This window comes from Chelonia mydas, chromosome 15 (genome assembly GCF_015237465.2).
Source record: "Chelonia mydas isolate rCheMyd1 chromosome 15, rCheMyd1.pri.v2, whole genome shotgun sequence".
In the NCBI taxonomy this organism is placed as follows: domain Eukaryota; kingdom Metazoa; phylum Chordata; order Testudines; family Cheloniidae; genus Chelonia; species Chelonia mydas.
The window spans coordinates 10,950,227-10,968,060 of record NC_057856.1 but is presented as its reverse complement, the minus strand read 5'-3'; the positions used below and the strand labels follow the sequence as shown (position 1 = coordinate 10,968,060).

The 17,834-nt window shown below is 48.1% G+C and overlaps 1 protein-coding gene across 7 annotated transcripts in view; it reads right to left on the bottom strand.

Annotated features, from left to right (window-relative positions):
* Positions 1-104: 104 nt before the first annotated feature.
* Positions 105-17,834, bottom strand: part of CABP1 (calcium binding protein 1) — a 57,742-nt gene continuing 40,012 nt past the window's right edge. The window contains exons 2-8 of one of the 7 annotated variants that reach the window (XM_043529436.1): positions 14,281-14,399; positions 8,515-8,691; positions 4,658-4,688; positions 3,931-4,074; positions 2,216-2,325; positions 1,498-1,645; positions 105-707 (exon numbers count right to left, since the gene is read on the bottom strand). In XM_043529436.1, coding sequence (XP_043385371.1) covers positions 673-707; positions 1,498-1,645; positions 2,216-2,325; positions 3,931-4,074; positions 4,658-4,688; positions 8,515-8,691; positions 14,281-14,325 — 690 coding nt within the window. In that variant the 5' untranslated portion in view covers positions 14,326-14,399 and the 3' untranslated portion in view covers positions 105-672. The remainder of the gene's footprint in view (positions 708-1,497; positions 1,646-2,215; positions 2,326-3,930; positions 4,075-4,657; positions 4,689-8,514; positions 8,692-14,280; positions 14,400-17,834) is intronic. The other 6 variants (XM_037879161.2, XM_043529437.1, XM_027824018.3 and 3 more) reach the window with 6 other exon arrangements.

Sequence of the window (17,834 nt, the reverse complement as noted above, 5' to 3'; positions counted from 1 at the left end):
ATCGGTTGGCAGATGCTCCTCCCTCCGGCCCGCCCTTCACCTCACACAGAAAGGCCAGGGCTGCGCACAGCTTCAGTTTGCACATTTATCACCTTTTTTTCCCCCCAAACATGTATTTCTAGATGCTCTTGGTAAACGTAGCCACAGGAGACACGAGAATGTACCAGGGAGGCATAAATAACTCCAGACAGACACACAGCAAACACGGACACAGTTCACCAAGGGAATCGAACAGGTGCAGAGCACAACCTGCTGCAGCCACCAATCCCAGATGGCTTTGCTTTCATCCCCCAGTCCAAGAGGGTCTCTCCTTCTCTTGCTTTGCAGCAGTTGGTGGGAGAATAAAAGCAGGAGGGGAGGAGTCTAAGGTTGCAAACATCTCATGAAAAGATCGTGGCTTGTCCTGGCGCTGCAGTTTCCTGCTGTCGCCTTCTCGGAGGAACAGTTCCAGTTATGGGACGTTATGAGTCTTTCACAGTGTGAAAGGGCGGAGGGGTGTGGGGACCACTTTGGGGCAGGAGAGGCGGGTCATCTCGCACTGTCTCAAATGCATCCAGCCTATAAACCTTTGCATGGGAACGTCGGGGCTAGATGCTCCCCTCAGGTCTCTTCTGCCCTCTCTGATGTGCTGGTTCCTCTTCAGATGAGCGTAACCTTCAACGGGACATCATCCTAACAAACTCTGCAGCCATTGACAAACAGAGAGGCTAGAGGAGAACACACCAACTGCACCAACACATTCCCATCCCACCTCTCATCATCCTGAGACACCATGCAGCCAACAGGAAAGCCCCATCCCCACTGCTCACTGGTTTGGTTTCTTTACTGACCCTGGAGTGTTTACGCAACGAGTTACAGGATCCCACTAGCCAGGGCAGTTTATCATTTGGGACACCTGCCCTAAAACAAGGTAATGTCTCCTTTCCACACTAAACTCTTTGGTGAACACTGACACAGTATGTCTACACAGCAGCTGGAAGATGTGATTCCCAGCTTGAATAAATGTAAATGCACTAGCTCTGCTCAGGCTAGCACACTAAAATAGCAGTGTGGCCACAGCAGCATGGGTAGCAGCTCAGGCTAGCCACCTGCATTTGTACCCAGGGGGCATCAGGGAGGAAACAGAAATCCACCATTGGGCTGCCCATGGCCACAGAGAGGTTTCTCCTCTGACACAGGGACAGTCTGTCCTAGTATGTGATTCAGGGAGACATGCTTAACACTGAGATGCATTGAGAAGAGTTGTACAGCCAGACACTACTAACCAGGAATTTCCTACACCATCCATCTCTCCCCTAATAGCCTTATCCTAACTAGGGAAAATCCTAGGAGATTCTGACCCAGCTGCCTCTCACCCCATTCCACAGATACCTGGGCCTCTTAGAACATAGAGATCATTTTCCTTCCTCCATTCCTGGAGCAGGGCAATGAGCCAGTCTCTGATCCGAAATCCTGCCTGACCCCAGTGAAGATGGACAGTAGCACATTCTCTCTCACCTTCAAAATCCACGTGCCCATCTCCATTCAGGTCCACATCTCGGATGATCTCTTCAATATCCCGATGGCCCACCTGCTGCCCCAGCAGCTTCTTCATGGCCTCCCGCAGCTCGCTGGTGCTGATCTCTCCATCGCCATTGGTGTCAAACTGCAGGGAGGCAACAAACAACAGCAGAAAGCACAGTCAGCTGGAGTGGACCCTGGGAACCCACAGTCTCCAGACTTGGGTCCCACGTTTTCCCCTTTGGAGTGCACATATTTGTCCATGAGGTCCCCTGAGTCCCTCCTGGCTCCTTCTTTCCTTCCCTAGGCATCTTCTCTCCTCCTGCTCTGGGGCCAGTCTGTTCCAGCAGGTCCTTTTCCTCTCCTCACAGACCCCAAACATTATTACTGTGTTTGGCCCATCTTCCCCTTTTGTTCCCTTTTGGGACTTTGCTCTCCTTGTGCTCCTCTCCTTTCCATACTTGGTTTCTCTTCTTTCCTTCTTAGGGCCCTCTTTACTATATATGCTCGCTCCTCCTCCTCATTCCCCCACTGGTCTTTTCTCTTTCCTGCCTTTGCTCTCCACTTCTCTCCACTTTTACTACATGAAAGAGGGCACTTATCTCTCTGAGGGGGTCACACAGCACAGGGAGTGTTCAGCTCTCTGAGGGGGTGATGCAGAACAGGGGGGCGCTCACCGCTCTGAGGGGGTCCCGCAGCACAGGGGGGAGCTCACCTCTCTGAAGGCATCACGTAGCTCCTTTACACCAATCATATCTGCAGTTTCTGCCAAAAGCTTTGGTCCCATCAGCTCCACAAAATCTTCAAAATCCACATGGCCGCCCACTTGGGACCAAGGGGAAATTTGTGTGTAAGAAATTAATACGCCCTTTTTCCTTAGCCCAGCCGAGCACCCAGGGTAACACATCCACACATGGCTTCCACTGGAGATCAGCCACCCATGGGAGGCACAGCACAGAGAGTGCAGTTCAGGGGGAGGAGAAGCAAACATGACTTTACACCACCTCTGCACCCTCTGGATTCTGGGCAGGGATGAAAGGGTCCCAGCTCCTCTAAATTACAGCAGCCCATCCCCGGCTGCCTATGAGGGGCAGGCAGTTCAGAATCCCCACAGCGCTGTGTGCTATGGATCTGCTCCCAGCATACACCATACCTCAGGGCTTGTGAGCGGGCAAGGACATGGCAGCCCTGTGGACATGTCTGAACAGAGGGAATTCTGCCTCAACCAGCTGTATCTCCTATATGGGTCCTATACTGCACTGGAGCCGGGGAGAAAATCTGCCCCAGAAATTCAACACCACAGCTGGACAAGCTATTTGTAACAAACAGTGTATTCAACAAATTAATGCATTTTCCTGTTTATGAAGTAGCTGCAATTGGTGAATAGTTCCTCAAATTCCTACCTGTTTGTCAGATCACCAGCCTGACCTAATTAGCCAGCCTGTGGATCACCAGACCGCCTGACCTAATTATCCAGCCTGTGGTTCACCAGACCGCCTGATCTAATTATCCAGCCTGTGGATCACCGGACCGCCTGATCTAATTATCCAGCCTGTGGATCACCGGACCGCCTGACCTAATTATCCAGCCTGTGGATCACATGGCAACCAGTGCCCTGGTTATCTACTATTTGTTATGTGTTATTCTCACATGGTACTGTTTCTGCTCCCTCTCTGGATGATTAATACTTTCTAGCCCAGGGAGTACCACAAATAATGCCTGGTGAATACTCCCGTGGGCACCATACAGCACTGCTGCAGACAGGTGTAAGGACAAAGAACTGACGATAGAAGGAAAGGGCACAAATACAGCCATATCCAATCACAGACATGTTTGTGAATACACTTCCCCATTATTCCACCTTTCGTGTGACAGCAGATGGACAGAGGGTAGCCCCTCAGCCCATCACTACCCGCACACCAGAGCTATCTCCTCAATACACTCACACCTCAAGCTGAACACCCCAGCATTCTGCTCTGACATAGCACCACCCTCACACCAAAGGGTCTCCCTCCTCTTAGCACCCAGTCTCCCTCCTCAGCACAGACCACCTAGAGACCAGGTTCAATACAACAACATGCAGCAGCTGCACAACAGTGCCTTAAACATCCTTAAAAGGGCAACCGTTGACTGTGCACACACCAAGGGAAGTCCTATGTTGGTGTGTCTGTCTCAACATATTGCTCTTATACCTCACTATCTACAAACCCAGATAGGTTGGTAGGTTGGAGACAAGCAAACTGACTGATGCCCAAAGAACTAGGCAAACAGACAGATGGACTAGCAGAGAGAGGGTGACGGACAGGCAGGCAGCCAGGACAACAAAGGAAGAGGAACAGATGAGAGCAAGAGACTGACAGCTAAAGCCCAATGCATGGAGGCAGAGAATGGCAGTGAGGGGGGAACATGCAAGCGAGGGGTCACACTCACAGTTCATGTTGATCTGCTGGGATAGCTCTATGAGCTCCATCTCGGTAGGCATGTAGCCCATGGTCCGCATGCAGTTCCCCAGGTCCCTGCAGTTGATAAACCCATCCTTGTCCTTATCAAACTCCTTGAAGGCTTCTCTTAACTCTGTCAGAGTGAATCCAATAAGGACAATGCTGTCAGTGATGGTGTTAGACACAGTTCCCAGAACACCCCCGACAAGGAGTCAGCAGCACTCTGGCATGCTAGGATCTCAGAGATGTTCTTCAGGAAGGTGCACATTCCCCCTGCAGATTCCCTGGAGACAAGCTGGAACTGGAGGAGCTCTGAGCTCCATCACCACTAGCACTGCTGCACCATTCCCCACGGCAGTCCCTGCTCAGACTGCAGAGTCTTGGAATGGCCAGATGGTCAGCACTCCTAGGACTATGTTCTACAGCCCTCCTGCAGGAGATGGAGCAAATGTGATCTCCCCCAAAATCATCACTCCAACACTACACTCTACAGCCCTTCTGTCAGGAGGTGGAGTGTATATGAGCTGCCCCAAAGTCAGCACTCCTGCACCATTCCCTATGATGTCTTCTGCAGGGAGTGGCTAGAATGGGAACAGCTATGAGCTCATCTACCTAGTTTTACCCCCGATTTCTCCCCCCTGTGATCAGTCTGGCCAGCAGTATGTTTTCACTGAGCAGAGAGAAAGTGAGACATGGAGGAAGGGTCAAAGTTTTACCTTCAATTTCTTCTGGTCGCAGTTCTCTGTCCTGCAATGAAAGAACATCTTCTGTTAAACCCAACCATTTGATAGAAAAGTGGTCTCAGAATAGCACTCATGAATACAGGCAGGTCTGGGAGCATCACGCACAAGCAAGAAAGTGACAGAAGAAACAAGGTGATGACATGTTTAATCCCATCTACCTGGCAAGGCTTTGACATCACTCCCTTTCCTATCAGGAGGGTGCCAGCAGCTGCCTGCACACTTCTCTGTGGAAGCCCATCTCCATTTCGCCTGCTACCCAGGTGGCCAGATAGAAGTATTGTTCCACACCTCAGGTCCAGGGCAACACAGGCTTCTCAAATGGACTCCAGCACTCCACTCCAGATGGATGAGCTGGCACTGAGAGCCTCCACAGTGTGCCTGTATCATTCCCCTACAGCGACTCTGTGTGGCAGAGTCTGGCACTGCTGTAGTTCGGAGCTCCTCTGAAGCTCTTACCATATTCCCTACAGCAACTCCTGCTGGGAACATCTGGGTCTGGAAATAGCTGTGAGCTGCTTCACAAGCAGCAAGCCTATAGTGATGGAGAGCAATCATGAGCTCTCGCAACCCTATTTCCTAGAGCCACTCCTCTAAGGAGGGACTGGAACTGTAGAAGCAGTGAGTTCACCCCAGATACAAACATTTCAAGCCCAGGCAGAGAAACAAAATATACAGCAGCAAGGTCATCTACAAACAAAACAGGACAAGGATTCACCATGATCAGGAAACACTGCAACTTCAAACATCCAATTTGGGTGTCGTTTTTCAGAGAGGGGAGGGATGTAAAAGAGTATAGGAAAACTCCAGAGACTGCATCAAGAGGAAGAAAAGATGAGCGTGGAAATGCACTGCTTTCTGGTTACTAAAAACCCCTTCTAACTCCACTCATGGCTCCCAGGCAAATCCAGACTATCTGAGAATTTGGAAACAGAGATGAAATTTCCTTTCTTGTCTGAGTCCTGGCTTCTCCCCTCATCTCCCAGGGGTCTGCAGCCTCACCACAGGTCCCTGGAGACTGTGCCCTTGATCTGTTTCATAAGGATGAGCTCTTGCTAATTAACCACAGGCTTCTGTGGTAACTCTAGCGGCAGCTACCCAGAGAATACAGCAAAGTAGGACACACACTGGTTTATGTCTGTGCAAACAGGGGCTGTGCCAGAGAAGTGATCAGCTTGTCATTCATAACCTTCCCAGAGGCATCACTGTGCTGCATGGAACTTTCAGAGCGCTCTAGCTCTGCAGTTTCATCCTTCACAGATCTGGTAATTTCAAACATGTCATCCCATTACTTCTGCTTTCATAGAAACTGATTTGTAAAAGAGTTCACATTCTTTAAAGCAGGCACAGGAGGCTTCATTGCCTTCCTCTCAGTGATATCATAATGAATTACAGAGACACATGATCAGTAACATAGTGCTTAATCTGTGCCAGGGCTGAGCCCTAGCCCCTCTGGGCTTGGCAGTTCGTAGCCCCGTATCTCCGGGCTTGCCACGTCAGTTATGAAAGTAAAAAAATTGCTTGAGCCCTGGCACCTCTTTCATTACACATTAAGCACTGTATGCATACATCTCCGGCCAAGAGTCTCCAAACTCTTTATGAACTTTAATGACCCCAGGAGTCCTTCTTGAGCACCACCAGTCTGATCAGGAATGTTCAAGATACAGAGGTATCATCATCAACTCCATTTTACAGAACAGTGAATTGACTCATGCAAGGTTACTCACTGCATCTGTGGCAGCACCTGGCTGAGAACGCAGATCTCCTGCCGTCTAGGCCTGTGCTTTAACCACTAGGCCAGGCTGTAGCACAGTAGATGTCTGAAACCCCATTACAGCCAGCGTCATTAACATACCAGAATGTCCATGAGGAAGTCTCAAGACTTTTTCAGCCTGGCCTCTATTTTGGCACATAGAGGCATTTGCATGTGCAGAGATGTGAGCACTTCTTTGTGTGTGCAGATTCTATCATTAGAGGGGGCGAATGACTGTATGTGCAAAAGAAGAGGCCACTCCAGGTCCCTTGGAAAATCTAGCCCAAGCTGTAATTGGTGTTATGAGGAGATTTTCTGTTTTAAAGTCCAAGGAAGCTCCCTTAAAAATGATTAAATAGGAAAACATCTGCTTAAGAAGAAATCAGCTGAAGCAGTGTAAAGCTTTCTGAGGAGAACGTATGGAAAAAGGGATACACCTGTTCAAAGAGCTCAGGTCCTAGGAATACACTAGAGGTGATCATCAACCACTCCATCATAAGAAACTTTCTGGCATTCATTTATTTCTGTCCTATGCACACTAAATCCTGCTGGTCTAAAGAGTCAACGAGGAGAACAGCTGTTTTAAAATACATTCACTCTGCACCAGGGCTGTTGTCAGAGATGTCTGTGCTCCTCTCTCTGGAGCCTCCTAGGATATTATGAATTTCCAGGCTCTGAACATGGTGGATATAGTCACCCGCAAGCTATTGACATTCTAAATGGAATCTGGATCCAGTTCTTTATATAAGCACATATGATTTGGTAGATGTTTGTGTGCCAGTATATATATGTGTGTGTACTTCCTTGAGAATATTTCTGCATGTGTTTTAATGTACTGGCTAATGGAATATGCGATTGTCTGCTAGTGGTTGGAGGCTGCAGAGAATAAAAATTTACAGTGAGCAATAACTTGCCTTCAGCTCAAGTGGAAGGGGACTAGGTTTTGGAACTAAAGGTCCTTGATTCTATTCCAGCTAAGGACAAGTGTGTCTTTGCATGTGAATATATAGAGCAGAGATTTATTATGGAGGGATTCCTGACAACTGGATTTTAACTGCCACGAACCTCAGACATTGAGGATGAGCTTTGTTTGACTGGAAGAGCATGTAATGTACTGGATGAGTATATGCAAGTGTGTACACCTAATCACATATATGCCTGTATGTGTGTTAATAATATGGTGTCTGTGTATATGTGTTTAAGTACGTTAGTATAGATATTAAATGTCTGTGTACAGGGGTATGTGCTTTATATTACTGTGAACGTACAGTATGTAAGCATGTCTCTATGTACATTTGACATGTCTGTGTGTATATTTGTGCATATTTTAAGGTTGCAGGAATGGATGTATATGTATGCATATATATGCTTGGATGGGTAGAAATATCGATATGGGTGTGTGCTGTATAGTAGAGGGGGTGTAGGTACTGGTACTTGTTTGTGCATTGCTTATTTGAAGGTGTGTGAACAGGTAGCTATTTTGGGGTTTGCATGTATATGTTCTCCTGTGCAGACATGAGAGTGTGCATGAATGTGTATATGAATCTGAGCTTGTGTGTCAGAGTGAATATAGACAGGTATGCATCTCAGGGCGTATTTGAATATGCTCATCTCCGTGTATTGATGGGCCCAATTTTCAAATGTGGGCACGTTATGGGACAGTCAGATCCAGTGAAGCACATATAATGGCCATTTAGGCCCTATGTACTAATCTGAGCCTCCATATATGGGATGTGGATGTCTCATTGGAGTGTCATATTTGAACATTGGAAGCCTCAGGTATATCTGCATCCATATGACTGTGTGAGTGCTTCAGTGCGCACTGATCTATTGATCTGTACGTATTTCTACAATGCCTACTACCTAGGTGCCAGGGTATCTCCGCACATCTTCCAGTTCACATGCCTGAGCATGTATGTGAGTCTGTAAGTCTGCATTTGCAGGTCTGAGGCTGTATGTTTACTGTGGTTGAGGGATCTCAGAGCCCCATGTACGTAGGCATATGTGTGGCTACACGTTTGCGGCAATATGGGCATTGTGTTTTGTATGTTTCTCGCCCGGCAGGGTGTAACTTACGTACAGGCTGCCTGTTTTCTGCGAAGCCCTTCCTCAGGAAGATGCATGCTGGCCCCAGCAGGTTGTGCATGACGGCGCAGTTCTGGGCCAGCATCATGAGTGGACCTTGGTACTCGCAGGCTGACGGCCCCTCTTCACTGGTCTGAACAGCCTTATAGCAGGTCTTCTCCTCATGACGAATCTTCCCAGCCAATCAGCAGCAAGTAAACAATACAACAGAGGAAGTTACCTCCCCATGTCTCTCAGTCTTTGATCTGATGTTTTACTGGGCTGCCTGACAGAGTAATTAGCCCTAAATTTCCTTCATCTTTCCATGCTGGGTCCCTCCCACCAGTCTAGTACAGACTTGTATAGAAGCAGTAGGTACAGGAGTTCACTGTCACTGGCTGATAAAAGTCCAGTCAACCAGGAAGATTTCACTTTGAAATGACATCAAACTTTCTCAAAGCTGCACACATCCCTCCAGCTACAGATGAAAGGGCCAGGATAGAAAATGAACATCTCCCACCCCTCCCATCTCCAGCCCCAGAGTAAATGATTTCACGTGTGGCCTGCAGTCTGTGTGTGTACAGAAGGAGATTACTGAGAGAGAAGCTTCCATCAGGGACCTCCACTGAACAGCAGGCACAGAACCTGCACAGAGAGTCTAAGTTTGGCTTCAAGTCACTTTCAGGCAACACAGTTCAACAGCTTACAGCTCTGTATTAACACCTGTACCATAGTCTTACTAAAACCGTCAGACGGCCGTTTACAGTGTCAGCGAGCTGAGTTCCAGACAATCACAATTCTAATGAGTTACAATAACTGACGGAGATTATGAGAATGTAGTCTGTTCAGGTCACTTACAATCCAAGTCCCTGCAGCCTTGTCTGCGCTGCATTTTCACAGACCATTCTCAAGGAGTCCACACATCCCAGCCAGCTGGGACTGCAGAATAGAATCTGAGGTTGGAGCTCCAGGCTCCACTGAGGAGTCACTGCTTTCCTTCTATAGAAATGCTTTTCTCTGGCTCTGTCGGAAACGTCTCATCCTGGTATTCCCATGCAGCTATAAAAAGCCAGCACTACCCACAGGACCTTTGGTTTTATACAATAAACATTAACAATCATATTTCTGCTTCAGGAATGAGCTCCTGCTTGTACTGATGGCATTCCCTCCCTTCCATCTGGGAGGCTTTGTCCACAGCCATTGTCTTTTTATATTGACTCATCCCTTAAATCATGAACTTCTTCTTTCAGGGCTGAGAAACAGGCCACACTTGCTCCCCACTCACACTTGCTCACATTTATTGTAGCTATTTGCTGCGTCTGCCATATGATACTGCATCGCACACATGCTTTGTAGTTTACATTTTAAAACACAGTCTTAAGACAATCTGCTCATGTATAATGTCATGTGACTATCCACCAAAAGCACCAAGACCAATATAACACAAAAAGAAACTCACAAAAGAAAGGAAATAGCATAACAGGGTTCTAATTGCAATCACAGATGGGAAGGAAACCCTTTACCTGATTATACATGGCGGATGGGGAATTTATCTTTACAAATATAACAGACTAACATCAATCCACACCTGGCACATCACGGGCGCAGCTAATGGTCTTGACATTTGTGTGATAATGACGTGAACATTTGTCACTTTGGTACAGCATATTTTGTAAATCACCAGCTCTATTTCCCAGACTCTTTTTCAATATATAATATGAGAGATTGAAAATATACACGTCAGGCCAAATCTGTCGCAGGAGTAATTCCACTGAAGCCAAATGAAAGGTGAAAGGTTCCAAAGCCTAGTCCTAATCCCTACCTGAGCCACCTAGTCTCTCAAGCTTATTATGAAGTCAGTGGAGTTCGATGAAGGATGAGATTAGCCCACTATTTTCCTATGTGGACAGAAATCACAAGTCTGAGGAGAGAATTGCCAGAGACACAGAACAGGCTGATCCATAGAACCACAGGTAGTGCAGGGAAAGGGAATTGGACTTCTCTGGCCTAGTGTGACACCATGTGAGTCTCCCCTCTCCCCCTAGTGACCCAGGGTCATTTACAGGGCTCATGGAAAACTGCCCTACAAAGCACCAGTTGCTGCTGCTGTCCATTTGCGCTGCCCCTCCCCGCCCCAATCTGGTGCCTGAAAGTCTCCCTTCCCGCATATGTCCCATAAACACATCAAGCCAAAGCAGAGGAGACAGCTCCTCTGCCAGATGGATACAAGGCAAAATGAGGCCAGCCACCTGTTAGTGGCAGAAGCAGCAACATGCAGATCTGAGTACTGATGGAAGCAAGGTAACAGTGAGGAAGGTTCAAGCCCTTCTTCCCTCCCCTCCCCAATAAAACCCCACAGCCACTCCTGGAGTAATAAAAGCACTTGGCCGGACTCCAACAGAGAGGTGGCTGTAGAGCTGGCAAAAGGTGCCAAACAGAGTGACTTGAAGAATGAAGCTTTCTATTCAGCCACTGTCGAGGCAGAAGCAGAGCCGGCTTCCCCCACATTCCCCTGCCAATGTGCCTCAGTCCTGACCCCAAAGGCCATTCCGAAGTACTCAAATTTATCCCATTTACACCTAGGTGCCTCTGATGAGACGGTCAATTAGCGTTGTGACAGTGGTGTTTACTGCTGTGCGGACACTGTGCACTAAATAGGGGGCTACCAACAAGAGACTGAACGGGAATGAATTTCAATGACGATTAACTAGAGACAGATGTGAACTAGGGAGGCGGAGGTGAAAAGGTCCATACACCAGTCCCAAACCATATCCCCTGAGCCATCCCGTCCCTCCAGATTATTCTGAACTTTCTGTCTTGTCTGCCAGAGTTCAAAGTGAGCCCGCTCCCTGCTCTGTCAGGGCACTTCACATCCACCATTTCCAGGGCTTCCTCCTCTGTCTAAGCTACTCAGGGAAGTCTCAGTTTGTCTGTGTAGAGATCCTCTCTCATCATACACAGCTTCTTGTGCTGCCTCCATAATAAAGAGTGCTGGGAGCACTGCAGTGAGAGAAGCTGCTAGGGAGAGGGTTTGGGTGACAGACGATTATCTGTCACCGAAGCTCTGCTTGCCCCGTGGCCTCAATTTGAAATGATGCCCCCCCACAATGCTCAAAGAAGTGCAGAAGGCAGCATCTCTGTCATGCAAAATCCATCCTTCCTCTCCCTGAGGGAGGCTTATCAAAAGCAAGAGGCCTCCAGGTTCCTAACCCTGTTCTCCTAGTTACGTTAAAGTCTCTGTTTCCACTTGACAGGCTGCGTTCGGAAGGAACAAATGGAGGAGACCAGCAAGAAGAGGGCCCTGCTTGGCATCATTCTAGCCAAGGTGGTTCCTCAGTCTCAGAACAGGACATGAAAACTCAGTGGAGCTGGGGACAGTGGGAGAAATCTCCCTGACAAAGTCTAGTTCAACCTATGTCCCATCTCTCCTTGCTCACTGAGTTTCCCCTCAGCCTGCCAATGTCAAAACCTGAGGAAGAGAGGAGGAATGTTACACAGAGCGGCAGTCTGAGGTTATGTCATGTAATGGTCTGATCCTGAAAGGTGCTCAGTAACTCCAGGCTGCAATGAGGTCAACAGCGGCGTAGGGGACTCAGCACCTCACAGCACTGGGCCCTGAGGCCTTAATATATGGGCCAAAGCAAAGCTTGCAGAGTTCTATAATGCGGCCTGTGGGCTTCCTCACCTTAACCCCTTCATTCCTACTCTCTGGAACTATGTGCAGAATGCATCACTTTAAATGGCTCTTAGGAATGAAGAATTAAATACAAATAAAGGCAGGGCCTAAACAAGCTACAAGACCCAGAATGCAATGCTCCATTTTGATCTAAGCAGTCAGGGCCCACTGCATGCTGGGACCTGTATTCTCTGCAAACCACATCTGCACATGAGAGATGAGAGCAGGTACATTCTGTTCCATTTTATGTGCATTGGAGGCAGACTGCAAATTGCCAGAATAGCCCTTTCAGATGTGCAAAGTTTAGGCACCTCCAGCTGGCTGAACCCCAAGTGCCTCTCCTGCTTCTTCCCCAGGGTCACACTGACCAAAAGGGAGAGCTCAGCACTGTCTAGCTGCTTTGGAATTAATTGCCTCATTACATACCCCATAAATCAGCTGGGTCTGCTGGGGTGGGTGGGCTCCCTCCCTCCCACACAGCAATGCTTTGTCATTACCAAGAAACACTCCAGATTTAACTTACACTTGTGCCTTGTTTGTGGTAGCTGAGCTCGCAACCATGAGCTGCTCCACAAAAGTGACAAACCCAAGGCCAGAAAAAATTCACTGCTAGCAAGGCCTCCACACCATGAGCGTCCTCGTGGCAGGGCCGTTCCATGGCTGGCAAGGTACTCAGTGACTCCAGGCTGCAATGAGCGTCCTCACAGCAGCACCATTTCACTGCTGGCGAGACCTCTGCACTGTGAGCTTCCTCATGGCAGTGCCACTTCATTGCTGGCGAGGTCCCCTCATCATGGCTTCCCCACAGCAATGCCATTTCACTGCCACTGAGGCCTCCATGCCATGAGCTCCCTCAGTGTGGTGCACTGCCATTGCCTATTACAACCTTCCCCTTTGTAAGGAACAAGCAGAGCATTTTGTGGTGAATTATTATTTGGTTCAGCGTCCCCAAGTGAATTCCTTCCTCCAGCTGGCCTAATGGGCGCATTCTATCTCAACGCCTTCCTCATCCTGATACGCACAGTGCCCAGGGAGAACCATTCCCATTGCCAATTCGGCCCATAGTGGCAGCACAGCTCCTAAATCTAATTAATCCCTGAACCATTCTGAGACCTAAGCACACAGCAGCCCACAGGTAAAATGCAAACAGACACACATGGCAGTACAGGTGGGCATGAATGTGTACACACATGGGGCATGCTTACACGAGGGAAAGCATGAACACACATACCTGAGCAAACATGACCAAACACATGCAGACACATACCACAGAAAGCAGGCACCCGCATATACATAAATACCGGCACAAACATGGATACATACAAATATGCAAATACACAAATACTCAGATCCACACATATGTGAGGACACCCAAGAATAAATGCACACATGCAGACACAAATGCACACACACTTATATGTGTGGACACACACTCATGCACACACTTAACCACACATCCTCACTCACAGATGTTGCACACATACGCATGAGTATGCACACACATTCAGATATACACATGGAAATGCACACACACGCAACACACACATTCATGTGCTTATTTGCATACACATAGAGAGGGACACATGCTAACAAATTTGTGTGCTCCCACACTTTCACATGCACACACATAGAGAAACAACACAAATATCCACACCTTCACATGCACACACACTGACAGACAGATACGTCTTAACTTGCACACATGCATACCCACACAAATGTGTGCACATGCGCACACGTGCATATACAACCAAATAATATCTGCACAAACGTGCCCATATGCTTGCGCACATACACGTGCACCACATGCAAGTGGACAAATACATGTATATGCACATACACACACTTACACACATGATGGAAACATGCCTACTCACATACGTACACACCTATTCACAGACCAGCTGTGGTGTTCATCATCGCAGGTTCTGAACAGTGCATTTGCATTAACAGCTCTTAGGAAAAGGACTTCGGGAGGGAGCTGAACCATTTGCAGACAAGTCTGCATGTTCCTCCCACCTTCCCTTCCCGTCTACCCACAACGTCACCCGTCCCAAGAAGCAGGGTTTGAAACACGCATAACGCACTTGGATTCAGGGAACATACCTTTTTCGAGAGGTTTCTCAGTGGAGACTTCACACAGTTGCCCATAATATGTTGAGTCTGCCTTTCCGATGGACTTGGTTATAAAGGAACCGAGGCAATTGATTCCATTAAAGGTATTCCTTGGGAGCAAAGCAAGAAAGGCAGCACCAGTCAAATCCAAAAAGTTATTGGCTGCTGGGGCTTCCCTCTTCAGGGAGGTTTTTCTCTCTGCCTCTCTCTCTCTTTCTCAGAGTCTCCCTCTCTTTCTGTGTTTTTACTTTACGTTCACTTTCTTGAAAAGATGAAGTAGGAAGAGAGGGAGGGGAGAGAAACAGAAAGAGAGAGAAAGAGGAAGAGAGAGAGAGGGAGGACAGAAAGAGGGAGGTGGAGGTATAATCTACATCAGATTAATGCTCAAATCCCTCCCACCCCCCTCAATCTGCAGTGAAAATTGTTTCACTCATGGGAGAGGGCTGATTCAGGGGAAATTAAAGCAGAGAGTCACCATAAGAAGTGATTTCAATGACAAGCCCAGGGAATCTGGCTACTTTGGGTCCACACAGCCAGTGAATATCTCATTCTGTATCTCCCCTGCCCCCCCCTCCTGCCCCCATTTCCAATTTCTCTGAGCTTTTCAATTACCAAAGAGCCAGGCTAGTTGGAAGGCAATCCACTTAGAGGCTCTGAGCGGAGACCAAAGCTCAGACCAGCACAGCAATGGACTATTTATCTGGATGGGACCTGCTCCTGGTCTACAAACAACAGAAGACCTGGGAGCTGGCTCTTTTACTGCTCTTTTCCTGCTATGGCCAAAGCAAGTAGCTGAAGGCAGCAATCCAGTGCCTCTAGACCCCGCTTCACCTCCAGAGAGTAAATTTTCATAATGAAGGAGAGATGAAGTGCCAGCCAAATGCCAGAGTCTCCCCTGCCTTCTGTAGTTAAAAAAACAAGTGGTTGGCTTTTCCCTGCACACATGTGAGCAGAAATGGGCCCAACCAAACCCCTGACAGTGCCGGTACTAGCCTATTGGGAGCCCTAAGCAGGAATATTTCACACACACACACACACACACAAATAATAATTAATATGGGATCCTCTTGAGCTGCTTGGGGCCCTAAGCAATTGCTGTGTCTGCTTATACCTAGTGCCGACTCTGCCCCTGGATCCGGACTGACCCAAGTTCTGGGATGTACTGGGAAAGAGTTCAAATTCCAGATCCAAATTTCATAGATCACTCCATATTTGCAGTGAACTGAACCAAACACTCAGCTCCAAACACCCTGGAAATCTAAGGCCTCCACCACATATATCTGAATGTGAACTGCAAGGATTGGGCCCTTCTCTCATTCTAAGGCACATGGAGATAATAGAATCTTGCTCCTTCCCCATCACAGGGCAATGCAATACCCATCCCTGAAACAATCAGTATTTGAGTCCCAAACAAATTTACTTCTGGCTTCAGACTTTGAGAAGGCTGAGAATGTTCAGTCTGAAGGGAGGTTTAAATTACAGAAAGGATCCACCACCATCCCATGCAATAGGGCTTTGAATTTAATGGTGGATGCATCCTTAGCTATGAAGCCACCATGACTGCGGATCCACAAGAATAACTAGACCATGGAATGGAGAGCCGCTTCCATCTATAACTGCAAAGACGGAGGTGATGCTGGAGCTTCTGCTGTACTTTAGAACATTCATTAATCTGCTAGGGGATTTAGGAGTTCTCACCTACAGCGGAACTGCTTTAAGACATTGTTCACAAGTGTGGTTCCAACAACAGCTGTTAAGGGATCCACCCCAGGATCTTAGCCCTTGTGCTGCTGTGCTGGAGACATAGGGTTATTCCCCTTTCATGAGTTCTCACCTGTAGGATTGTAAGAATGGAGAAGGATGAACTGTCAAGGCAACAGCAAAGAAGTAATTTTTCTGCTTTCATACTATCCGGCTGTAGGAAATACTGTAGGACCCCTGGGTGTGAAGAGAATTCACAGATATTCCACAACGCTGTGGTCTCTTCTACCAAGAGTCGCTTCAAGGATTGGTTTAGGAGCCCTGACTGTGATGGGAGCTGACAGCGTCTCCAGTTCCAGTCCAGCAGGAATTACTCCTCATTCTGCTAGTATTATACAAAGGTGAAATCTCCACACGCTATAGCCAGCCTCTCAGTGCCCCTTGAGTCCCTTCTCCAGCGCATTCTCTGGGACAGATCCTGCACGTGGTTATACCAACAGCATCTGAAAGACATACAGCCTCCAAGATGGAAAGTTCACTATGGAGGAGGTTGTGGTGGCAGAAATTGGCCAGAAACTGCCTACCACCCAGGGCAAATGGGTGTTATCTAACCCTGAAGAGGGGTTTGGGCAGGGAGGATGGGGAAGCACAGATCAGGGCATCCCTTGAGCAGACTCCATGGGCAGGGTCCCTATGGAGCCCTGTTGGGAAATTTAGCATCTCTTGCTTCCACACTCCCAATCCCTGCAGAACCCCTCCAGGGAGCACAATGCTGGCATCACAGCCCACCTTCCCTCGGAATAGAGCGGGATTAGGTTGCACAAAGAGCTGTAATTCACCCTTCCCTGCAGTAGTGTCAGTGAATCAGATCTTCTTTCTGTTCTGTTGTTTTGTGAACCACAGTTTGAGAACCACAGATGCAGGGGAAAACGCAGGACCATGTTTGGGAGCGGGAGTTTGATCCAGTCCCAGCCTCACTCAGCAGGAGAGCTAGAGGAAGCACTAGCCATGGGGGAGCTCCCAGCTCCTCCTCTCCTGTGTATGTGGCTACTGATTTGAGCCTGCACTGCTCAGAGATGCTAATGAAGTGCTATACTGGGCCAAGCTGTTGGCCGTTAATAATGTTCTTTGTCAGCTGGAACCATCCCTGGGCTCCTTGTTTATTGACAAAGTGCCTGTCTCCCTTGAGCAGAAGCTGCCACATAGCAAGTGAGACGTCTCGCTCCTTCCCGAGACAAATTACTACAATTCCAGAGCAAACCTACAAGAGAATCACCTCCCTGCTGCTCATGAATCTCGCTGTGACAGGCAGCATAGGGCCAGGAACGCCCTGCAGTTGATAAATATCTGCCGCCTGTGTCATCCGAGAGGGGAGGAAACGGAGCAATTTAACCAGACTTCTATCCCCAGAGATGGCACTGGCAGAAGGATTAATCAAATACCCAAGCTGCTACAGGAGAAAGTAGAAAGGCAGGGAACTGCAGGGGGGACAGGACAGAAGACAGACAGAGCATAGGGCAAGGGTAGTCAATAAGTGGACCAAGGGCCAAATCTGGACCGCCCAATGCTTTTGAATGGACCATGAAATCTTTTATTTTCTCTGGAGTCTGGACCTTGACTATACCTTGACCAAGAAATTTGGACCTTGACAAAAAAAATTGATTATCCCAGCATAGGGGAAGGGCCAACAGGAGCACTTCCAGATCCGGAAGGGTGTGGTGTGTCCGGGATTGGACCCATTTTGCACTCAAGTGTGCAACATGAGCATAATCCTAAATCTTCAGCCCCTCCCTCTGTACACAGAACTCCTCTAAAGTCAAAGAAACAGAGCACCTGTCCAGCAA